The following is a 25942-nucleotide window of genomic DNA, read 5'->3' on the forward strand; positions in this document are numbered from 1 at the left end:
TTATGATAAAATGAAACCTAAGCTAAACATTCTTAATGAGGGGATTATTCTATGAAGTAGGCTTGTTGCATGTGTTAATCAAGACGTGTTCTAGCTTTGACACCAGAGATCAAAAGAATTCGTTCTCTTTTGTTCCTAACAGAGATGTCCTTATAACAATGAAAAGATCTATGCATCATACTCTTTCTGAGCTGTCTTTTTGTAATTTTGGTAACAGAAAGATATGTGAATCTAGACAAGTCCTTTAACCAACCTGAGCTCGGTTGGTTACATGTAACATGATGATGGCAGAGGACCAAGAGATTTCTGTAAGTTCTTTCTTATCAATTCATCTATCAATTCATCTCACAGAGAACAAGAGTGTCAGTGTACACAAACTAAGCATGTTCTTTTATTTTTTAATTTTTATTTATTTATTTTTTTGCGGTATGCGGGCCTCTCACTGTTGTGGCCTCTCCCGTTGCGGAGCACAGGCTCCAGACGCGCAGGCTCAGCAGCCATGGCTCACGGGCCCAGCCGCTCCGCAGCATGTGGGATTTTCCCGGACTGGGGCACGAACCCGTGTCCCCGGCATCGGCAGGCGGACTCTCAACCACTGCGCCACCAGGGAAGCCCAGCATGTTCTTTTATAAAAGAAATGTTACAAACTGTTTTAACTAATGTGTTTCAATAAAGGGACATAAGTACTGTATTTGAGTTTACTTTGAATTTGCCTATCAGATATAATTAAAACCATAAATGTTAAAGGTTTATAAAAATAACTTTAAATTTTGCTAAGAATTTAAGGGACGTACTTGTACTACATTCATTAATACAAATCTGTTTGATGCATTTGCACATATCTAGAAATCACTTAATAGAACATTACACAGACCCCGATTTTAAAGGGATGATTTAAAAATGAACACTAAGAACAAAAAGCATTGTTTTTTTTCCAGATATTCCATGTCAACTTGCACATACCACATATTCTAATTTATTTTTTCCTTGGTCTTGTGAGTGTATTAGTAATTCATATTTTTATTTTTATACAGTAGGACTTGTCAGCTACCTTAAAATTTTTTTAAATATTACCAAGTAGGCAGAGAAAGAATGTGACGAGTTAGACTATGCAAGGGACCACGAGGTATCTGCTCCTTGCTAAACTTGTGAGTTACAGTTTTCAGTAGTGAACGATTATAGAAAAGGGGAAAAAGGAGAGATTTGTTACCTAGTACCTTAGGAATTTGTTAACCAGAATTTGTCAAAGTAATCTGGCACTAATGGCACAGACTTGAAGGATTCAGATCCACCTACAACATCAAAAATACACCTTCTGCTTTTGTTACATAACAAGTCTTTATGTAAAGTACATGAAGTTTTATGCATGACATTCAATTTATAGAACAGAAAAAAATTAAACCTTCTAAAAATTCATAAGTCCCAACTGTCACTAAAGTAGATTTAAAGAAAATCAAGAATGCTCGTCATTCATTGCTTCTAAACCAAATATGAGAAGGAATTAAAAAATTAGAATCAGAGAATCTTAGAGTTTTAAAGGAGAACGTGTCACCCAGTTTTTTTTAAAGAAAACCAGAAGTCCAAATTATTTACCCTAGGTAACTCTGACAGAAGTATAGCTGTCTCAACCACATGATCTCACTTTTTAAAAGACATTCATTTAATTTAAAATTTACATGGTTTTAAAAAATGAGTCATAAATGGCTCAGGGGTGACCAAAAAAGTCCAAATGATCTTCAAAGTTTGAATGAAAGAATAAAATATGGCATATTATTGTCCTCTGACATTTATCACACAAAATCAAAAAGATGGAGGAAAAGTAGTAATAAAATCATGGAGAAAAATATTTCTCAAAAGCTTTAAAGTCAACATTGTTATTACACTGATTAAAAGGAGGCTCTTAATCAAGTTCTGTATTTAAAAAATTCTTCTAAACCAAATTTTATATATGAGTTGACATCATTTACATGAGTGCACCAATGCTAGATATATGGAGCATTTTTCCAAGGAAAACACAAGTGCAGATGTGAAACGTAAGAAGAAAAACAAAACTGCTTGTAATTAAAAAAAAAAATCTAGCACACTAACACTGGGAAAATACACTTTCCAACAACCATTCCATAATATAAAATACAGGAACTAATTTGTAGTCTTAATGCTTCTCAATTGTCCTCAATCCAAATACCACTTGTGACACATGAATGAGAAAAAGCATTGTTTTGCCAGTGATTCCCCCTTGTTTTCAGTGAGCCAAGCTCAGATGAATTGGTTCATTTGTTTCTTACAATTGACTGTTTCTCCTATGAAAAGTCAACATTCTTACCACTTAAATGGAGCTCTAGTGCTCATAAGTGCCTGTTATTTTCATTGCACAGATTCAGTATTTAATAATTTTGATCACCTTGTATATGCCTGTGTTGATAAAACTCTTATATTCCAATCTTCTGACAATGGCTGAAAAATGAAATTTCAGTGGTTAGGAACCTTTTGGTAAAATAAAGATGAGAAGTATGAGGAACCATGATATGCAAGGACTACTACTGAGATGAGGCTCATACTGGTTGAGACTTAGCCAGGGATGGTGGAGCATCAACAGCAATGCCTTTAGGACTTTTGTATTGCATTTCCTGCCAGGAAGAGTGAGATATACCATTCTAATAATTAGGCTGAATTACTTAAGTGATCATTTGACTCACATAAGGAAAAAAATTGGAGAGAAAGGCTCCAATAAAGCTGTTAGAGAAGTGGCTACACACAAGACAAAGAAGCTAGTAAGAGGAAAAGCGTTTCCGAGAGCCAGCCACCTGAAATCCATACTCCAAATACATTTTAAAATCAGTATAATCGGGCTTCCCTGGTGGCGCAGTGCTTGAGGGTCCGCCTGCCGATGCAGGAGACGCGGGTTCGTGCCCCGTTTCGGGAAGATCCCACATGCCGCGGAGCGGCTGGGCCCGTGAGCCATGGCCGCTGAGCCTGCGCGTCCGGAGCCTGTGCTCCGCAAATGGGAGAGGCCACAACAGTGAGAGGCCCGCATAACGCAAGAAAAAAAAAAAAAAAATCAGTATAATCTTCTTTGTCTTAAGGCAAACATATGTGAGCTATATCCAGCAACTTATTTCTAAATTGGAATACTTAAAAATTCTTTTCCATAAATATCATTTAAAAATCCTGTTCAGTAATTAATAATAAACTATTTTTGCCAGTGTCAAAATGTTACTCCATTTCTACTCGGACTATATGTTGACTGTTCTTCAGAATTCCCTATAAAGCATATTTTCCTTACCCTCATTTTCAGATAAAGAAACAGAGGGCTTGAGAAATGAAGAGGCGAGTTAAACACACACGACGGGACAGAATTTAGGTTGGGTCACAACCGGAGAGATTTCCAGTTCCAACTCAGTACTACAAATAATTTGTATTGTCTTCTACATACAGTGCTTCCTACTAGATATTTGTCCCTTTAATCTTTTTTTTTATTCATCTGTATGAAATGTAGAGATGCGGAAAGAGAGGGGTACAGTAGGGGAGTGAGTCCTTTGGCATGGCTACAGGTAATAAATATGTTTTCAGCAGCCTTGAAAGGCATCATCTGGCATTTTTATTGGGGAAAGTAGAATATTAAATTCATGGCAGCCTACAAGACAGTGGCTACTATACAACGATTACTCTTAATTAACTTCTCTGAAGAACTCATGTCCATCTGCACTCTGAAAAAGCTTCCAAGTCTCCTTCTCGCCATCTGTATTTCATAAGTCATGCAAATCACACAATTTGCTTCTAACATTCTGTTTTTAATTATTATGAGACTGTATTACCATAATAGCTAGTCATCCTAAATCTGTGTACTTTTGTTATGAAAAGTATCATTGGAAAGTTGTGAAAACAATTTCAATCTAAATGTTGCCCACCTACCCTGGGATAGATTCTATCCTGGGATAGATATGGGAGAATCTTGGAAAGTCAACCCATCTTTTCCAGTCACATATTCAAAGACAGCTTCAAATCCTTGCTATTTAATGTACAATCTACACAGACTGTTTTTTTTAAAGATTTCTTTAAATGCAAAACATTCTTACCTTACTAAAACAAATCAAAGCAGAAAAAAACAAAATTAACTCTCCTTCATTCTTGTGAGCATACCTTAAGAAATGCCTTGTACAAAAAACAGAAGTATTTCACAGAGAACACTGTTAATGCATATCCAGGCTGACACTCAGAGCACGAAGTCAGGACAAGCCAGGGAGGCAATTCTAAGACATTCACATCAATATCAGCAGAATTTCACACTTTCATAGAAGTGGATTAATAACAAAGAATCAAATAAGATGAAATTGTGATCCATATAACATTTCAGTTTATTGTGGCAAGAAAAAAACCCTGATATCAGGTTAATGCATTAAATTCCCGGTCACAATTTTATCTACTTATTACCAGAGCCTGTTCCTTTTAGAATTTTCACACCAGTAAACTAGAAAACAAGGAAGATAATCATAAGAAAGACACAGGAATGAAGTGCAAATATTAAAGTAGTTCTGTTTTGAAATCAAATATAATTTCTTAGAGAGGTGACCAAGGGAGGTGTTAAGTTACAGCCACTCTCATACCCAGAACTCAACTACTAAACACACTACATGACCCCGTAATACAATGAAAATAAGGTGTTACATTTAGTGACAAAAAGAAAAATGCTGACTTTCTGGTAGAAAAGCAAATGAGAAAAGTTCATTTGGTTATATTCCATTTCAACATATCTGCCCTAGGCAAATATCTTGCCTACGTAAATACGCATGCATATTTATATACACGTTTATATATTCAGTCTAAAATCAATTATTATAATCCACATTTATTTGCTCAAAAATGTTCATGCCTTGTTTAACATTCCTACAGTGTCTGCAGGAACAAAAAAACTACAATTAGAAAAAATGCTGGTAATCAGGCTTTGTTAACAAGGTTTAGAAGAGCACACTCTTCTGTCCAAGAGTTTACCTGCAAATCTGTTAGCAGTGAATTAAAATACGTAAGGAGATGGAGCTAAATTTTGGTGGTCTCCACCCTATCCCATGTACATTCAGTTTCCTTTTATTAAACACATTTCCTGATTAGCAAAAAGTTAAAAACAAAAGCTAATCAAGTAAAAAGATGAACTTCATACCTGGGAAACCAGGTATGACATTCACTCAAAAAATTATTTTTTCACATGTGGAAGAGCATGAGGTTTACACAGGAGCCAAGAGGTAAGGCAGAGGTTCTTGCTGCCAGGCCAGGGTCAATGTTGTCCCTTGGGTGCATTTTGAGTATTGTGAGGAGTTTCAGGTTATCACAATGATCGGGTTACTGAATGATTGCTAGACCAATGAATGCAACAGTCCCACACTTAAGAACTGCCTGTATCCCACATGACTTTTTTTGTTTACATTTGAAAGAGTTTATTATTCACACTTACAAAAGGGCAAACCTAACTTATTTCACATGAGATATTGCTTACATTTTGGTATAACCAAATTTGAAAATAAATTTAACTCTATTTTATTTAAATAAATATTTCAGAATAGTTTTAGGTCTAGAGAAAAGTTGCAAAAATAGTACAAAGTTCTTGCATACCTGTCATCCATATTCTATTATTAACAGCTCACATTACTGGGACACATTTGTCACAACTAAGGAACAGCACTGGTATATCACTATTAACTGAACTCCACACCTCATTTTGATTTCACTAGTTTTTTCCTATCAGGCTTTTTCTATCTCAGAATCCTATTCAGGACACCATAATACAAATAATCCTCATGTCTCCTTAGCCTCCTATGGTCTGTGTTTCTCACATTTTCCTTGTTTCTGATGACCTTGACAGTTTTGAAGGAGTAGTGGTCAGGTATTTTGTAAAATGTCCATAAATTTGGATTTGTCTAATGTTTTTCTCCTGGTTAGATTGGAATTATGGGTTTGGGGGAGGAAGACCACAGAGGTGAAGTGCCATTCTCACCACATCAGTATCAAGGGTACATGTGATCAACATGACATCACTGATGATGCAAACCTTGATCACCTGGCCGACGGAGTGTTCACTAGGTTCCTCCAATGAAGTTATATTTCCCCTTCCCACACTCTACTCTTTGGAAACAGGTCACTAAGTTCAACCCACAATCAAAAAGTGGGGAGTTAAGTGTCACCTCCTTGAGATGGGAGTATCTACATAAATTATTTGGAATTATTTTTATGGGAGATTTTTCTCTCCTCCCTCATTTCTTTCTTTATTCAGACATATATTTACATCAGTATGGACTCTAGATATTTATTTTATGCACTGAATTAAAATCCAATACTATTTTTGTTGCTCAAATTGTTCCAGCTTCGGCCATTGAGAGCTTTTTCAGAATGGCTTCCAAGTCTGTGACGTGCCCTCATCATTGTGTTTTCTGAGCACTTCCTTACTTTCTGGCACAAGATGCTCCAGACTCATCTTAAATTTTCCCTTCTCAGCTCTAGAATTTGCCATTTCTCCAAAAAGCTGAGGTTCCTTTTAATACGACTTTTAAATGTTCAACAGGAATTATTAGAGTGAGACATATCAAATGAGTCTAGCCTGTTACCTGTTCTAATACTCATTTTTATTCCAGTGTCTATCAATTCATCTGCTCTTCCATTTTCTTGTACTTACAGAATGACTTCTGAACTTACTGCTTGCTTGTCTTAAATCCAGGTATGCTCATTATAATTAGGCAAACATATCAATTATAGTTTTTTATAGTACAGTCATTTTAAGCACCTACATACAACAGAAACCTATCTTATTTTTTAATTATTTCCCCTTTTTATTACAATAAAGGCATTACAGTGAATATTTTAATAATATGAGGTAGGTTTTATTATATATGAATTTTATTTCAAGAGACATTAAATAATGTCTGTCATGTAAAGCGAGTACTGAGTCCAAAAGGATTGATGTAGGAAAAAAAATAAGGTAGACTACAATGTGTGGGCTTTATTTGGATCCTGATTTAAGGAAAAAAGAAACTGTAAAACTGTTTATGACATTTATGAAACTAGAAATTTTAACTAGATATTTAATATTAAGAAATGAATTTTGGTGTAATAATAGTGTTGTAGGGGTGAGTGTGTGTGATGTATATATTTTTAAGTTCTTATTTTTTAGAGATACATAACCAGCCTTAACTTTTTGTGATCTTATTACTGGTACATCAGTAGGAAGAAAAATGTTAGTAGATCCCTAGGTATTATTTTGCTGTATTTATTTTATTTATTTTAATTTATTTTTTATATAGCAGGTTCTTATTAGTTATCTATTTTATACATGTTAGTGTATACATGTCAATCCCAATCTCCCAATTCATCCCACCACCACCACCACCACCACCACCCCCGCCACCTTTCCCCCTCGGTGTCCATACGTGTCTTCTCTACATCTGTGTCTCTATTTTTGCCCTACAAACCGGTATTTATTTTCTCTGTGTGTGTTGGTCACAACTGTAAAAACAAGCTGGCAAAACAGTCTCATCTGAAAAAAAACCCTCAAAATTAGAAACCATTTTGTTTAAATATTAAATCAGACACATCTTAAAATTAATGTAGATGGAGATTCATTATGTTACCACATTTAAAAGTCTATCTCTTACCAGACCACTTATCAACACAGGATGTCAACAACTTTTTCAAGAAAAGTGACGAAATTCTCAAAAACATGCCCAAACAAAATTAATTTTAATTTGTATGGATTTTGAAAAATAATGAGCACATTAGGAGAAAAAGTGCTTTACAGAATCAAATGGACAATGCTAAGGCAACTTCAAAATAGTTGGTAATTACCACAGTTCACAGTTGGTGTTATTTTTTAAATGTCTATTATCCTGGCTATTGTAGCTTTCATAAAAAGTGAGAGATTTCAAATCATTCTCTCCACAACCAACGAACAATTAAGTTGTTTTCACTTATTTCGAAACTTCCAGCCTAAAGCAAACTCACCTCAAGTCTATTAAAGGAAAATAAGGAGAAACAGAAAATATCATCTTTGTGTTTTTACTCTGAACAAATCTTACTTTAAGTTTCAAAAATACATGTCAGAATATATATTTTAGATACACAGGCAAAACCATGTGTATCATTTTAAAACATAATGTGGATGTAACTGTATCTATCATTACCATTTTACAAGTACTCAATTGATCAAACATCTCTAGCTCAACTGGACCACTCTGTATCTTACGATTTCACAACAGTTTTCTGACAGATAATGATTAAATTTTCTCCAGCATATATGTTTTTTGTGTGATTCACTATGCTATCGTTCCATATCACAATTTGGTCTACGATAAAAGAATTTCCAAACAAAACAAAATAACTTGGGGAGAACAATTACCATTTACTAGGTAGGTAAGGGTTTCCAAGCTATAGAAATGTACTGAATAAAGTCTGCTGTTCAAAGAAACACTAATGAAATGTAATGCAATAGATAGCAATGCTAACCACTACTAGGTAAATGTAAACAACAGAATATAACCAAGGCCCTTACAGGTGAACCTCATTTTATTGCACTTCACTTTATTGTGCTTTGCAGACATTTTGTTTTTTTACAAATTGAAGGTTTGTGGCAACCCTGCATTGAGCAAGTCTATCGGTGACATTTTTCCAAAAGCGTTTGTTCACTTCATGTCTCTGCGTCACCTTTCGGTAATTTTTGTAGTAGTTCAAACTTTTTCATAATTACATTTGTAATATAATCTGTGATCAGTGATCTCTGATGTTACTACTGCAGTTTGCTGAAGGCTTAGATGATAGTTCGCATATTTTAGCAATAAAGTATTTTTTAATTAAGGTATATACACTTTTTTAGATATAATGCTATCATATACTTAATAGACTACAGTAGAGTGTAAACACAACTTTTATATGCACTGGGAAATCAAAAAATTCATGTGACTCACTTTATTGCAGTATTTGCTTTACTCCCGTGGCCTGGAACAAAACCCACAATATCTCCAAGGTATGCCTGTATTTGTAGTAAAATGTAACGCTCCTTAGGCACATCTATTATCAGGCACCACTACTTTTGGGGGGGAGGGGATTTTTAAATTTATAAGTGCATATTAAATATATTTTTTAAATACTCTAGATGTTTATTCATACTTACTGGAAGTATCAGTTCTTTTACAAATTTACAAAAAATTTTTTACTGAAGTATAGTTGATTTACAATGCTATATTAGTTTCAGGTGTACAACACAGTGATTCAATATTTTTACAGATTATACTCCATTTAGAGGAATTATAAAATAATGGTTATATTCTCTGTGCTGTACATTACATCCTTGTAGCTTATTTTAACTTATACATAGTAGTTTGTACTTCTTAATCCTCTTCCCCTTCCCCATCAGTACCTCCCCAGACCCCTCTCCCCACTGGTAACCACTAGTTTGTTCTCTGTATCTATGAGTTTGTTTCTGTTTTGTCATACTCTTTCATTTAGTATTTAAATTCCACGTATAAGTGAAAACATACACTTTAAAGTAAGTCGTTCTCTGTCTGACTTACTTCACTAAGCATAATACCCTCTAGATCCATTCATACTGTTGCAAATGGAAAAAAATCATTATTTTTTATGGCTGAGTAATATTCCAGTGTGTGTGTGTGTATGCGTGTGTGTGTGTATGTATATATACCACATCTTCTTTATCTATTCAACTGTTGACAGACACTTAGGGTGCTTCCATATCTTGGCTACTGTAAACAATGCTGCTATGAACGCTGGGGTGCATGTATCTTTTCTAATTAGTGTTTTCATTTTCTTCAGATATATACCCAAGAATGGAATTGCTGGATCATATGGTAGTTCTATCTATTTAATTTTTTGAGGAATCTCCATACTGTTTTACATAGTGCCTGTGCCAATTTACATTCCCACCACGAATGAACTAAGGTTGCCTTTTCTCCACATCCTTGCCAACATTTATTATTTGTGGTATTTTTGATGACAGCCATTCTGACGGTGTGAGGTGATATCTCATTGGGGTTTTGATTTGCATTTCCCTGAAGCTTAGTGATGTTGAGCATCTTTTCATGAGGCACCATGTACTTTTATTAGCAATCCTTTGAGAACAAAACATCTCAGAACTGGGCTGGTAGTAGTAGTAGCCTAAAGTAGATCTTTTGCCTAGGTCTAGACTCAGAAGAGGAGAGCATCAAACTCCTGGAGTTCACTTCAAAATAAGAAAGATGAGGGGCTTCCCTGGGCGCCCAGTGGTTAAGACTCTGTGCTTCCATTGCAGAGGGCACGGGTTTGACCCCTGGTCAGGGAACTAAGATCCCCATGCCGTGCAGCATGGTAAAAAAAAAAATGTCACCAATACTATAGTTGTATGTGGCATTTTTGTCACTGGCCAAAGTCCTATTTTGAGTGGAAACGCTTTATCACCAACCAACAACACACACAACACACACACACACACACACACACACACACACACACACCCCTAGAGAGGTCAAAAGAACCCAATGACCACACCCCACCTTACCACACAGTAAAGAAAGTAGGTCTGACAGAGAGGACATCAACATCTTTACAAATGTTCCCAGGATTCCTCTCATGTCACATCTACCTCTGGTAGAAAGGCAAGGTAAGCATATTATGTTTTAGAACCAGTTAGAAATTCATTCAAATTCTGCTTCTTCCACTTAATATTTATTCATTCTTCAAAATATTTATTGAACACCTGCTTGATAAATATTTCTGTATACAGGACAAGTGATTCAATGTTTCTAAGAAAAAGTTTCTGCATCTGTAAAACAGGGATAATTCCAACCTTTCAAGGCTAGGATAAGTATAAGATGACGCAGGGAAAGCACCTAGCACAGTACATGGTATATAGTAAGCAGTCAATAAATATTATCTATTAACAGTTCTGCCCCTGAAGATTACCAATAGAATGAAACTTCTTCCTTAATTAAAAAAAAGCTGACCTTTATCATGCACTTGCTGTGTGCTAGGCATCGTTTTAAGCATACCATAACCCTATGAGGTAGGTAATATTATCACCCCTATTTTACAAAAATGAGAAAACCTGGCAAGTTACTTCAACTCTCCCTCACTAAGATCACACAGCTAGGAAGTAATGGAGCCTGGATATAACTAACACAGGCGTCTGATTTCAAAGTACTCTTTATTATATACTAAATGGTGCCAATTTTTAAAAGGTAGAAAATTCAGAAACTTATAAAAAGTCAAGTCTGAAGATAATTACGTATAAACTTGAACTATGTTCTTCATCCACGGAAGTGTAAATCCAATCCAGTAGGCAGAAAAAAAAGAGTTAACGTTCAACCTAATTCCATCACTGAACAGCTGTACATCTCTGTTGAGCTGCTTAACTTCTGTAACTTACCTGTTAAAGGGTGTTAACAACTGTCCCTTATTTCATTTTTAAGTACTACTACTAATAATAGATGTGAAATGCATGAGACCTTTATAACATGGGCTAATGAGGGGAAGAACCAAGCTGTACTACAGGATGTTTGCAAAAATATTCCAAAAAGTCAAAAAACTGATTCCAACCAAGTATGCAGAAATTCTAACTAAAAATATAACTCATTTCTAGCTTGCATATTTTCACTATGGAAATGGCTCCTGGCAAAGTACGATACTTGAAAACACCGCATCCTCCAGGATCAAACAATTTCTTTCCAATCTTAATTACATTATTAGATTGATCAGCAAGCCCTTTCTTCACATATCAAAAGTAAAGTTCAATAGGAACCTACTCAAATTATCACAAATCCCAAATAAAGAGAATCTGAATTAGCATGTTTTTACCATAAATAGACTTAAAACATTACGTCTAGGGACAGATTAGAAAGAAAAATTATCTAGCTCTAAACATTCCATAGAATGAGCTGCTCTCTGCTTGTCACAATTCAACATCAAATTGAAAGCCTCTGGTCTGACAGCTGTTAGGCAAGGTAGCAGCCTTCTAGATAAGCAAACCTGTCACTAATTTAATGCAACGTTGGTGCCAACAGAGACGGTCGCAAAACTCACCATGTCACCAATGCAGAGAGATATGGGGAAGGAGCACCTGCCTTGCCATCCATATGCTGGCTCGCACCACATTGAACTTGGTTTCCACACAGGCTCTGGCAGGCAGGGAGAAAAACTAGCAACTGGACTATAAAGTCTATTTTGAGCACCAGTAGCCAACAGCTCTACAATTCTTTCTCTTTTATATATATTTTTAATAGCCCATTACCTTGTTTACACAGCCAAAATATAAATGAATTACACAAACTTAAAATATGAATTTTCTGCTCAGCCAGGTGAAAAAAAATCACAAGTTGCCAGGACTATCAAACATTTTGAAAATGATATGGATAGCTGAAATAAACTCCCACATACACATATAAAACATACCAAAATTATAACAAGAATTCAGCTAATGCTGCTGAAATTACTCATTCAGCATAATTACTTAAAACAAGTATTTCAAAGGTATTTTATTAATAAATTAATTAGAAGTCTAACATCTTGCTAAAAAACAGATTATTTCGTAATCTTTGTGTAAACAAGTTGGAAAAAGTAAAATCCAGGATCTAAGTCAGCCTTCCATTGATTTCTTCTAGATATTACTTCAGAAACCATGTTGCAAGCCCATTTTAAAAATAGCAGATATGGCTGAAACAAAATAAAAAGTTCAAACAAACAAACAAGAGGATATTGGGTAACACTTTAAAAGCAAGTAACAACGCAGTTTCTTCCTATCATCTTATCAGAAGACTATCCAACCTACCTAATGAAACTAATTTCTGGGGCTTCCCTGGTGGTGCAGTGGTTGAGAGTCGACCTGCCGATGCAGGGGACACGGGTTCGTGCCCCGGTCCGGAAAGATCTCACATGCCACGGAGCGGCTGGGCCTGTGAGCCATGGCCACTGAGCCTGCGTGTCCGGAGCCTGTGCTCCGCAACGGGAGAGGCCACAACAGTGAGAGGCCCGTGTATCGCAAAAAAAAAACAACAACTAATTTCCAAGAACATTAATGTCAAGTAAATATAAAACAGACAAGTATGCTACATTTGATATTAGTTATGTAACAGTGTTTTTACTGTGGCAAACTAGAATACATTAATGCCATTGTGAGTTTTGGTTTATTTAATAAATCTTGGTTTTTAAAACAATTTTATGTTGTGACAAAATATTCAATAGATGAACACAGAAAACTAAAACACCAGTTATTGTACTTTAGTAAAATTTAAAATTCAATGAATTTATGCAAATACCCTCAACCCTTTCTTTCCTGAAATTGCAAGAATAAGATAATGAAAACTTCCATTAGAATTAATGATTGTAATTTAAATTGGAATTGAACAAGAAATTAAATATATCTTTCAAGTTAAAAAAAATACTAGCATGTTTAATGGTTATTTGTAATTCAAACCAGGGCACAATTGCAATCCACTGATTTGCAGTACTAGCTAGAACATTTAAGCCCGAAGGTGTTGTTTTATTAAGAGTTAACAGACAGGCAAAGTTATGTTAAAGTCTTAAAAATTTCACTTATTCTGATTTATGTTTTGACAATTCTAAATTTAGGGGAAAGGGCACACTTTATTAGAAAAATCTCTATAACGTGCCTACTAGTGATTATCCAGTAGCATGTAATTCACAAAAAATCCACATGAGGCACCTGTATTCAACAAGTTATGCTTTACAGTAACTATCTACATAGGTTCTTAATGAGTGCTCTTCAAAAATTAGTCCAAATAAATTTATAATTGGTTTAAAAAATTAAAATTTATTTTTCAAAATCAGAGTGAGATGAAGTTATATAAGAAATGCTGATTTAAGATGCATCTTTAAATATCTTAATTTTATTCCTATTAATAAAAATGTAGATTCAACATTAAATATAATGAGAAGATAATGGTTCTCATTAAGCTAACGGGCTTTTTTTTTTCATTTTATCCTCTATATTGACAAATAAAGAGCATTTTCTTCTCACAACAGAAAAATATATTTAAATTTCTTATATGAACTTTATTTTCTTTACTTTTTTAAGAGGAAAAATGTAAGGCATTTTTTTCAATTTCATTCTACCATGCATTCCAAAATATATGGTGTTTTTTTTTTTTTTTTTTTTTTTTTTTTTTTTGCGGTACGGGGGCCTCTCACTGTTGTGGCCTCTCCCGTTGCGGAGCACAGGCTCCGGACACGCAGGCTCAGCGGCCATGGCTCACGGGCACAGCTGCTCCACGGCATGTGGGATCTTCCCAGACCAGGGCACGAACCCGTGACCCCTGCCATCGGCAGGCGGACTCTCAACCACTGCGCCACCAGGGAAGCCCATATGGTGTTCTTTTAAAAACACCAAAATGAAGAAACAATTAGAAAATTTGTACGAAAGAAAATACTTAAGGGGTATGTTTTAATTTTTTAAGAAGTTTGCCTATTGTATTGGCCTATGAAATGACATCAGCAAATAATATTTATAGCATAAACATGGAAGTGTTATAGATTCACTGAAATTATTAACATTTCTTAACGAAATGAATCTACACCATGATTTAGATCATTGAATTGGCTAGACAGCAACACAACTATGAAAAATGGACAAAGCAACCCTACTTACACTGTATTCTGGCACACAGTATACAACTCGTCTCTGAAGTATCTATTAGGGCATTATAAGGGACTTTACGTGCATCGTCATTTAGGAAAGCAGATTTGTCGACAGACCAGTAATCTGTGAATAAATTTATTTATTCCTTTACTCAACAAATATTTCCTAAGCGCCTTCTTTTCACCAGATACTTTCTTATGCACTGTTATGCAAAAAGATGGGTTCCCTGCCCTCATCAAATAATCATAAAAATAAAGGTAAAAAATAAAACTGGCAAATGGAACAAAGAAGATATACACGGTACCAAGAGAGTGCATAACTGAGGATTTGATGTGATATGGGGATTCAGGAAGGCTTTTCTGAGGCAGAGGAGGGAAGGCTTGAGATCTGAAGGATGAGCAGGATTTAACTGGGTGAAGCAAAAGTGCAAAGGCTCAAGGGCTGGGTAAACAGGACTGAAAGAAGGCCCGAGTAGCTAGTGCTAGCAATGATGTTTACCTCACAGGCAACAGCCAAACCTTCCAGGGTCTTATAGGCCATTTTAAGGACTTTATCCTAAAAACAGTGAGAAACCATTAAATTTTTTAAGCTGATGGGGAAGATAGGATTAGATGGGAATCATTCTCAAGAAGTTCATCCTGACTACAGGTTTATGGATCAAAGTAAGATGCTGTAATTGTCATGACCTTGACTGAAAAGATAATATTTTATCCTTTGCAAGAGGAGAAAAAGAGGAAGCAGAGTACATAAATTTTACCTTTTCTAAACCCAACCACCACTTCTCAAACTTTTCCACTGATGTATCCATAACTGCTGAACAGAGTGTACACATAACCCTGGGAGGTCTGGGAAACGCAGCTTTAAACAGCCTGCTGCAAGGCTAAAATTCCTGTTAAGCCTCTGGTCTCATCTTTAAAATCATGCCAATTTTGCTTTCTATACCATGAATATAATATCTATGTTTATTTTAATATAAAAATAATATTTGAAAATACTTAGCAAAAATCAACTTTTTGGCTTTTGATCATTTGGCTTTCACAGCCACAGAAATGTACCATTTTGGGTAGCACAGGCCTATGCTATGCATGAAAACTGAATTCACTCACTGAATGCTATTCAAAACAATGAGCCTATTCTTGAGCCAGACACTAATCCATGACAAACTCATAAACATAAAGCTTTAGACTCCATTTTGTTTTTCAAATTACTTACCCTCCCTTTCCCCCACCTTTAAATTAGTACTGATGATCCATCCTTCTAGGACTCTTTATAGAAGCTAATGCTTCATCTTTCACAATCAGCCTTGTGTGTGAGGGAAGTCACATAGAAAGCTAAAAGTCATTTAGAAAATGTTAGGTCCTAATCTGAGGTCATTCTGCTATGAATGAAAATGATAATTTATCATTGCTTTAAGAACAACATCAACATTTAAAAGCCAATCTGCATTCTTCATGTAAGAATTTGGATCAGTAAAATTCTAAATATCCAATAACATAATGTTAATGATGTAATTAATCTTCAAAATAACTCATTTTAACATTATTTCCAAATTATTCCTGAGAAACAGAAATGGGATTATTTTTGGCAGCCAAAGTTTTATAATGTGGTATTTATTTAAACTCAGGACATGATGAGAGTTTTATTGTCTTTGTGAAATGCAGATTTGTTCTTGTACTTTTGTGCCACCTACTCATGCTCCTCCCTCACTTTCCCTGTACTGCCCACCTTTCTCTTTCAACCAGACAAACGTAGACTCAACCCCTCTGGTTAATCGCCCCATCTCAACTCTAGAGTCTCTTGTTGTGCTTCTACATTTAGAATACATCCCCCTTAGAATATACCTTAATTAAATAAACTGCTTAAACAGTTGCTCAAACCTTCCCCATGGATTCCTTCCTGACTTACTAAAATCATCATCTTCTCTTTCCATTGGTGCTCGTATACATATGCAAACTCTTAAAATTTACCAAATGTACTAGTTGGTACCTGTCTCTGCCTTGGTATAGGTTTGCCAATGTCACTGCCATCCCTTACAGAGACTAATTTCTCCAAAGCAGGGAATTATTTAAATTCATCCATCAAAGCACCTTCCATGCTGAAGTACTAAGTAAATATCTAAGAACTAGAATACATCTACATAAATATACTCTTTTTTTTTCCTACTATGCACTACATCATGTGTGTTACCTTAAGGAGCAAATGTGAATGACACTACAAACAAAACGTTTCTTGTGAACTAAACTCTACATATCAAAAAGGTAAATTTCCTCTTTGTATAAAATGACAAGAATTCCTGTTCCAAAAATGTCAAATCCAAAGCAGGTGACTGTTGTTTACTATCTAGTCACGCTGCAATTGAGAAAAAACCTAATTTTTCAAAAAGAGGTAATAGCACCAATTTAAACATTTAGCATATTTTTTTTCCCTTACGGTGTATACTTCTCAAGTTCCTGCCACAAAATTACTTCTGATCTCTCTCTCAAAACAGTTTAACTCAAAATTTTGACATTTTCCTTCACCTGATTAAGATAAATTTCAACTTCAGCTCTGGGTCCTATGAGGGGGAAAAAAATTACTAAAGGGCATTGTACCTGTCAAAACTGCTTTCCGTTATCGGACACATTTTCCTTTAGAGCATGTAAACTTTTACACTAAATAGACCTTATTTCATCACTGCATTTTCCTCTTTTTAGGGTTGTATGCAAAACGCTGGCTTTATCTTTGTTTTTTAATACCTAAAATAATGTATTTCATTTTCTGTCCTCAAGAAGGCTGAGTCATCAGGACAGAAATTAGAAGTCAGTGAATGCTTCTTAAAGAAAATGGTTTATAGCAAACAGGAAAGACCAGAGCAGTTAATTGTGGGATGGCTTCAGAGGCTATCTTAAAAATTTAGATGATTTTAGGAATCATAATAACATAAGAGTGCATGGAGCTAAGTCACAGAGACCATAAGAGAAGATCAGCAAAGCGGGGCCTGTCCGTTGACTCTGAAAACAATCCATTTTATTTGATCCAGAAAGGGATTAAAGATCACTGGAAAAAATGTCAGAAAGGGAGCTGGCCCCGGAAAATAACTTTATCTTAGTCATCTGGATATTTTGAAAGAATTTCAAAAGGCAGAAAAGGTGTGAGAAAAAAACTGGAATTATTGGGTGTGACATGGACAAGGAAAATTAATGATAAAATTAATAATAGGGGCCCAAACGTGTTCAAAGGTTTTTGTTATATTTCAGAAGGCAAAAAAAGTAGACTCAAGCAACTGCAGATTATGAAATATTTCCAGGCCCTGCAAGTGAACAGACAGGAGCTGAGAAATAATGTATTTTAGAGTAACAGACTGAGCAAAAATTAGAAACAGCTATTGGCCTACTTTTCTACCTATAGCTTTCCCCAATAACTGCTTTGCTTTTATTCACTGTAAAAAGGTTTATGTTTTAAAATTTTGTCAAAACTACAGGAGGACTGAATGTAATTTCCAACTGAAAAAGGTGAGTTGTAAGCACTAAATGATGAGTATTTGATTTTCTCAAAAAATATTTTTATAAAATTAATTTTTAAAATTAATTTTGAAGGCTATGAGACATTTCCAAATAGCCTGAAGTACTATCAGGATAATGTGGGATATAAATGCTTATTCTACTGACTCATGAGGAGTTCATATATTTACTGGAACTAACATTGACACTGTGTCACATCAAATTTCTATTGTCAGGAGAAAATTCAATGAGTATTGGATTTCACAAATAGTGGAGTTGGGGGGTGAGCAAAAAAAAAAGGAAGTATTTCCTCATAGCATTTTTTAATAATAATTAACATAAATTTAATACTTACGTGTCCCTCAAATATATTTTAATAAAAAGTAATAAATTAAAGTGAATTGCAGTGTATATATGGTCCTTCATAATGAATCTTGAATATATTCTACCAAAGCTTAATAATCTTGTCAGCCAGGGGTTTTTCCCTTCATTTCCCTCTCTGCTGACTGAGTTTCTATTGCACTTCTATAAATTGTCTGGAAGCATTAAACATATGGCCATGCTATTCTTATATGCTTGATGGTCCCTTTTCTGTTTAGTGAAGAAAAAAATACCCTAGAAAGAGCATAAAGCATATACCTTAGTAAACAGAGTTATAACTGTCTACGATTGTGACTAGGTGAAAGCATATGCCATATATATGCTTTAAATGTTAAGGATGATGAAACTGTCACATTAGGAGCATGTTTTAAAGAACTCCCACAATGCTTCAGTTGTTCAAAAGTCCTGTTCATCCTTTGGTACTGCCTTTATAACACTATACATTATACAATACTAAATGAGGTTTGGCCATTCCAAAGCTACAGACTAAATTAATTGACTTTTAAACATTAGTGCATCTGAAGAAAGGGTGAAAAGTATTTTTTAAGTGTATTTTGTAAAGTTTATTTGGGGAAAAGGGTGGGGGGATTAATTAAGCTAATAGTGTACGTTACCTTAATTAAGTTAATTAATTTGAGGAAATGTTTGTTTCATCTTAGTATTTTTTAAACCTTATTTTCTGATAATATCTCAAATCAAATTTATATGAAGATTATGGAAATGTCAGCAGTAAGCAGTTTGGGACTTGAAATATACAGATAATGACATCAGTTATTCTCTTCCAGCCTAATGTATACAAAGATACACAAATTCTGTCTTTTCAAATAGCTCTAAGATGCATCACCAACAGGTATGAAAATAAGTTATTCAACTTAAATATAACAATCACTTAAATCACAGCTAATGATGTAAGCCCAACTCCAAAGAAGCGGCATTTTAGGCTGGAGAGATTTTTGAAAGGACTAGTGTACTGAGAAACTAAAAATGTGTGTCAGAATATGTACATCATATATTCTACGTGGACCTAAAGTGTAGAGAGTGGGGAAAGTGCAAGAATGTACTGGGAGGGTGGGAGGTGAAGAAGAAGGAGTATGCAGCACCCACTACAAGCAACATGGGAATTTGTGAGAGGTAGTCTCTGAAGGTAATCTGACTCCCATGGAGCCAAGATAGCTTTTATTTGAGTATTTCAGTAACAAGACTCAAATTGAAGTAATCTTTTAGGCAAATTCAAAGAAAGGGTTTTAATTAAGCATTCTTGCTTTTCGCATGTGCTCTGGCTCCTTCTTCCATGACTGAGAAACACAGAAGTTAGATGTTTGTCTGCATCTGACAATCCGAAGGGGGGGAAAAAATTGGTGGGAATCTAGGAGAGCAGAATTTCAATAGCAATATGAAAACAGAAGAAGAAACAGAAAAAAATAATGAGCCACTGCAGGACTTTGTCTTAGTCATGGCACCCATGGCACCTTAGCACAATGCACCGCACACAGGGGGGCAGTCGATAAATAATGAATTCGATTTAATTCAGTACACTCTCATTTGTACTGCGCTTTGCAGTTACAAAGCACTTTACACATATTAGAAAAGAAAAACGAAATAAATGAAGAATAAAGGGGCAAGTAAGGGAATAAAAGGAAAGCAAATGGATAAAGGAAAATCCACAAGACAAGCAAGAGGCTGAAAAGGCTCGGGGGAAAAGGAAAAAAAAAACTGAGTTTCCCTCTGTTGCTCTCAATCACTTCCAATCACCCTACTTTCGTTCTAAAGTACCTGGAGCTTAGAAAGTATGACTGCTAAGCAAGCCCTAAGAAGGGGCTCCCTCATCTTTGAAACTGCATTTGCAAATGATAAGCCTTTGGGCCCTGACTAATCTACCCAGAGTTTGTGCCTAGGAATAACCACAAGCAAAACTCTTAACATCTCCCAAGTGTGGCGAGGAATCCTTTTCTGTCCATCCCCTCCATCCCCTATCAGCATTCCCCAAATCTTAGGAATCTTGGGGATGGGAGGGGGCGCAGTGGTCGTGAGGAGAGGGTCCTCTAACTCAGACAACAGACAACAGAGGGAGATAGTGAGGCAGGAAAGCCCAGGGACAGAGAAAAAGCCCACGTTTGAGATTAAGAGGGCGAATGTCTTTAAGTATGGTTATTAGAAATTGCCCAGGGGAAAAAAGGGGAGAGTCTTCAAGATGGAATAAATGAGGGGGCACTTGAATGTGCATCACTTTACACCTGGGGTCGAGCCCCCAGTAAAAAGCCTTAAGATTCAAAGCCTCAAGCCGCCAGAAGAGGAGGAGGCAAAGGACGCGGGGGGATGCACAGGAGGGAGCCACAGATACCAGCGCAGAAGCTGTCCCAGGGGAAGCATGTTTTCCTCTCCCCCAAAGCAGCGCATCCCCCGAGCATCCTCCGACCAACCTGGGGAAGAGGGGGAGCTCTTCGGATCCAAACCCCGGCGGCCGCGTCCTGACACCATTATGTGGGCTTAAAAGTTGCAGGGAGAGTTGGCGCAAGAAAAGGCACTTGGCAGGGGCGGCCGCCAAGGGGGCGTCAGGATTCCCAGAAACAAAGGGGCCGGGGAACGGGCGACCGTCCCTGGGGGCTCCTCCCTGAGGGGAGAAGGCAGGGTCGACACGTCCTCCCGGCCTGGGGGCACCAAGGGGAGCTAGGAGCCGGAAAGACTGACAGGGATTCCGCCGTCCGGCTCCCAGCCTCCCATCGGGTCGCCCCGGCCACCCCCGCGCTCTCCGCGCCCCTCTCCGGCTGGGAAGCCACTGGCTGGAGACAATAGGAGACCAGGATCCTGAGCCCCAGTCAGCCCTGGAGGTCCCCCGCTGCCCTCGGCGCCCCACGATCAGCCGGCTGCAGCCCCGATGGCGGGTTCGGCCGCGGCGGGCGCCCCTTCCCTCCCGCACGCCGGGACCCTGAGCCCCAGGGCCGCCTCGCCCTCCGCACAGCGGTCATTACCTTTCATCCAGTCCACTACTTGACTCGGAGACCATTTGCTCACAGGTTCCATGATCAGAGCCATGAGCACAGGGTCGGTTCCGCGCAGGGCGCGGAGCTCGGAGCTCAGACACAAAACGAACTCAGCAGCCCGAGCCGCCCTCAGGTGGGGTCCCTCGCTGGCTGCTGCCTCGCTGGGCGGGCGGCGCGGAGAAAGTGGCTTTTGTGTGTCGAGTCTCGCGGCTGCAGCGGTGGGAGCGGTGACGGGGTCGCGGCTCCGCGCCGGGTCTGCTCGCTCCCCGCTGAGGCGGCGGCTGCTGCCGTGGCTCCGCAACTCCGCTCGGGTCTCCGTCCCTCCGGGGCTTCAGTTCATGGCTTGCACTGCCGAGGGTCGCAGGGCTAATGGAAGGAGCTGCCGCCACACGCCCGCAGCCAACTTGCCCGTTCGCCTCGTGCGCGAGAGTGAAGCCCCCGGCACGACCAGCAGCCCGGCGGAAATGACGAGGGGCCTCCTGCCACCCAAAATATCTCTCCGCAGCCCTCGGGTGCGGGGCGCGCGCACCACGAGCCCCCCGCCCGCTCGCTGCCGCGCGGTCCCGCCCCGGGGGCCGACGGCAGCCGCGCCAGGCGCGTGCGCGTGCGCGCGCCGGCACGAGGCCCGATCCCGGGGTCCGCCTGTCAGTCAGGCAGGTGCGGGCGGCTCGTAGCGTCGCGTTCCCGCCCCGCGGGCCGCCCCGGGACGGAGACGGGCGAGGAGCGCGTGCGCGGCGGCGGAGGCCGTGGCGACGGCCCGGGTTCCAGCCTCGGGTCGGTCGGTCAGCCAGTCAGTCAGTCAGTCAGGTGCCGGCGGCGGGAGCGCGGCCCCAAAGGGCCTCTGAGCGGACGTGGCGGCGGCGGGACGGGCTGCCCACCAGTTGAGCGCCGAATGCTGAGGCGGCTGAGGAGGTACCTGCGGCCCCGCCGCCGAGGGGTGGGGGACGCCGCTGAGTTCGGGGGTTACAGCGGGAGCCCGGGCTTTCCTCGCTCCCGCCCTCCCCGCTGCTGAGTGGGCTCCCGAGGTGATTCCCCAGCCCCGCGTACGCCCGCGGAGACGGAGGCGTGGAATGCCGCGGACGGGGACCGGGCTCCGCCAGCCAGAAACGCAGCGATGACGAGGCAGGAGGGCCGGTGCTGTTGGACCGCCCCCGGTGCTGCACCGGCCTTGGGAAGTCAGGCGCGGAGCCTGGAGCCTTCGAGCGTCGGCCGTGGCGATTCCGAGGGAGGTTCAGCCCCACGTGCCTTTTGAAGGGCTTGGTGTCTGGTTTTCGGCCAACTCCTCCGACGCTCAGAGCACCCAGTACCCATTTTAGAGGATGTCCTTTTGCTTTCAGATATTCTTGTATAAGAACTGAAGGGTAACACTGGGCTTAAAAATGAGTGACGAAGTGTAAACAACATGGTTCTTCAAAACTCCTGTTCTTCCGAAATCTTACACAGGCTCCTTTGGAGTCCTTAGTAAAACACTTTACCTAATGAGGCTCAATTTAAACGACAAATAATTCATCCTAGAATGTTTGGATGCAAAGTCTCTGCCACCGTTGTAGATGTTTTCTCTTTGTCATTCTTAAATAGCTCCACTGAGTAAAAGAGAAACTCATTTTATTTCTATAACCATTGCAATAATGGCAATAGGTTTTGCCAGTTCTTGCAGTAACCCATTTTCTCTAGTTCAATTGCATGAGATGCAGACCTGCCACTTTTCTCAACTAACATGAGTTGACATCACCCCCACCTGCCCCCACCCCCCCCACAAAGAGCTGAAACCACAGTAAAAATATTTTTGATCTTTTCAGGCTAGTGATACACAACAAGTAAAACTTAAGATAGCCTGTCTGTAGGCCTGTTATTTATTTTTCTAATAATACAAACTTAAAAGTATATGAGAGATTTTGGAAAGAAATGTAGAAGATTATCTAGACAAGTCTACACTCAGACGGTACAGGTATAGCACTTTGCTTTCATAATCCAGACCATGGTTGTGATTTACAGTTTTTTTCTTGGCTGACCAGGTGTGAAAGGTATTGTATTTTGGAGTACCTACATTCTAGTGTTCTCGGAACATTGCATCAATATTTCTAGAAAAGATCATTTCCAGCATCAGTACTTTATGGAGTAGCTTTATGTTCAGAAACGTAATGGAATGGATGCATTGTGAATCATTAGAGGTTACAGTCACAGGGAGATGTTAAAAGTAATTTGATCAAAATACTATTGCTAATAATAACAATGAACATTTATTGAGCACTGTGCTAAGTACTTTATATATATTTTATCCTCAAAACAGCTCTATCATTAGCCACGTTTTACAGATGAGAAACTCTTGGCTATCACATTCACTTCCTATCCCCAGAGCCTATTACACATAGTTCAATAAATGTTGAATAAATTAATGAATAAAGCTTACAGAGGTTAAGTAATTTGTCTGAGGTCATGACGCATGATTGTAGTACCAAGTTAAGGTGATTCCAGAATATGACTTTTAAAACTAGTAAAACAGTCTGTATCAGTGTCCCAAAATGAACAGTACTTAGGAAGGGGAAGGTCTATTGAATGTTAACTGAATATGTCTCATCAGAAAGTTAACTACAAAGGAGGCTAAGAGTCACCATGAGTGTTCCTGTGCGGTACCAACTGTGAGATTATAGGAAGTGAAGAAATTTGGCTGAAACACCAAACGGTATATCTTGACTGTGCTTGTATGACAAGCAACCAGACTACATCATATTGCAAGCAAGCTTAAAGTGAGATATTGTTTGCATAATGAATGGAGTATCAAAACAAATGCCGAACACCAGGATGCAGTAAAAATAAAAGATACGTATTTCATGAAAGACCAGTACCAAAGAAGATGGAAAGAAAAGGTCCTAGAGAAAGAGGATTTTGAGAATTACATCACAGAATTAAGTTGTACATGTTCTCCTCCTATATATGTTACAGTAAGGAATTTATTTAATATAATCACCTGAGATAACTATTAGAAAAGTAAATGTAAAAACTAGGAATGACTGAGCCAAAATGTGAGTGTGGGGTTATACTGTCTAATAGCGTTCACCAAGGCCTTAGGTATTTTTCCAAAGTAGTCCTTCCTGAGGTTTCCCCTATAAAACATACAAAACATCAAAAATTTGCCTTAGATTTTGACAGCATAATAGGCATTAATTATTTCACTTAGTTTGTTAAGAACACAACTGACTTCACTCAGATAGTCTTGATTTGGGGAGAAGAAAAATAAAATAATTAAATCATCTTTGCGTTCACTCTTTTATTCTTAACTCCAAATGACTCAGCTAAATCCTGCATTTTTCTTTCCACAACTTTTCAAATAAACTAGCTTTTATATTTTTTGCCTATTATTCACAATGTTAATGTCTTGCCCCATTTTTGTTAGTATAACGTTATTACATACAAACTTCAGCCTCTTAGTTTTGCCTTCTCTTAATGAACAAATCTCAAAGCTTAGGGGAAAAGGTATGTTATCATAAACTACATATCAAAACATTGCACTAAATGACATGTGACACATACTTCAACAGTCTAGATATAAAAGCCAAACTGATTCTTTGGAAGGAGACTTGGATTCTTTTTGGAAGCAGGCAAAGGAGAAATGTTAAACTGATTAATTGGAGACATAGAACTTGTGAGATGTTTGCAACCATATCAAAGTAAACCACTTTAACGAGCCACAACTACTGAGCCTGCATGCCACAACTACTGAAGCCCACGTGCCTAGACCCCGGGCTCCATAGCAAGAGAAGCCACTGCAATGAGAAGCCCGCACACCGCAACGAAGAGTAGCCCACGCTTGCCGCAACTAGAGAAAGCCCGCCCGCAGCAATGAAGACCCAACATAGCCAATTAATTAATTAATTAATTTAAAAAAATAAACCACTTTAAATCATCGTTTAATCCAATTGTTACAGTTTTGTCTTTTTTGTCTTTTAGACCCTCTAGAGTTCAATAAAAAATTTAAATCTCTTGACCAAAATATTTTCAGTTAAGATTTTGTATATGTAATGAGTCTAAGTACTTCAGATATGAAATTTACAAAGGTTCTCTGACTAGAATCTAGGTGCTCAATGGATCTGACTCTTAGGGATGAGGGCGGATGGGGGAGGAGCCTAAAGCCTTTGTCTCTTTGGGGCCAAAGACAGGAGTAAGTAATGTGAATGTTTCTTCTGGAGCTGCAAGTTAAAGATTTCTAACCTCCACATTTCTAACCTAGGTTATTTTTATAGGGGCCTTAATCTTCACTGCCTATTCTTCTGCTAAGAACCTTGCTCAGCATCAGACCTCAGACTTGCCAGGCAAGACATATTTTAATGTTTTTTAGTTATTTAACATTTAGACAAAATGTCTTGCAGAGCCCTTTCTGGTGGTTTTCCCAGTTTGCTTAGGTTGTGTTTTTGCTATAGCTCTCTGTTTAATGTTTAGATTTCTTGCTTTTTTAATGATTAATATATTATCAGAAAATTTTT

General features: G+C 38.3%; 1 protein-coding gene across 3 annotated transcripts in view; it reads right to left on the minus strand.

Moving 5' to 3' along the window:
- The window catches only part of CNKSR2 (connector enhancer of kinase suppressor of Ras 2), a 258846-nt gene extending 237303 nt beyond the window's left edge, over positions 1-21543 (minus strand). For 2 of the 3 annotated variants that reach the window (XM_007469301.1, XM_007469303.1), the window contains exon 1: positions 21450-21543. In XM_007469301.1, the coding sequence (XP_007469363.1) occupies positions 21450-21513 (64 nt within the window). In that variant the 5' untranslated portion in view covers positions 21514-21543. The remainder of the gene's footprint in view (positions 1-21449) is intronic. The other variant, XM_007469302.1, reaches the window with a different exon arrangement.
- Between the last annotated feature and the right edge of the window lie 4399 nt (positions 21544-25942).

This window comes from Lipotes vexillifer, unplaced genomic scaffold (genome assembly GCF_000442215.2).
Source record: "Lipotes vexillifer unplaced genomic scaffold, Lipotes_vexillifer_v1.1 scaffold1442, whole genome shotgun sequence".
Taxonomy (NCBI): Eukaryota; Metazoa; Chordata; class Mammalia; order Artiodactyla; family Lipotidae; genus Lipotes; species Lipotes vexillifer.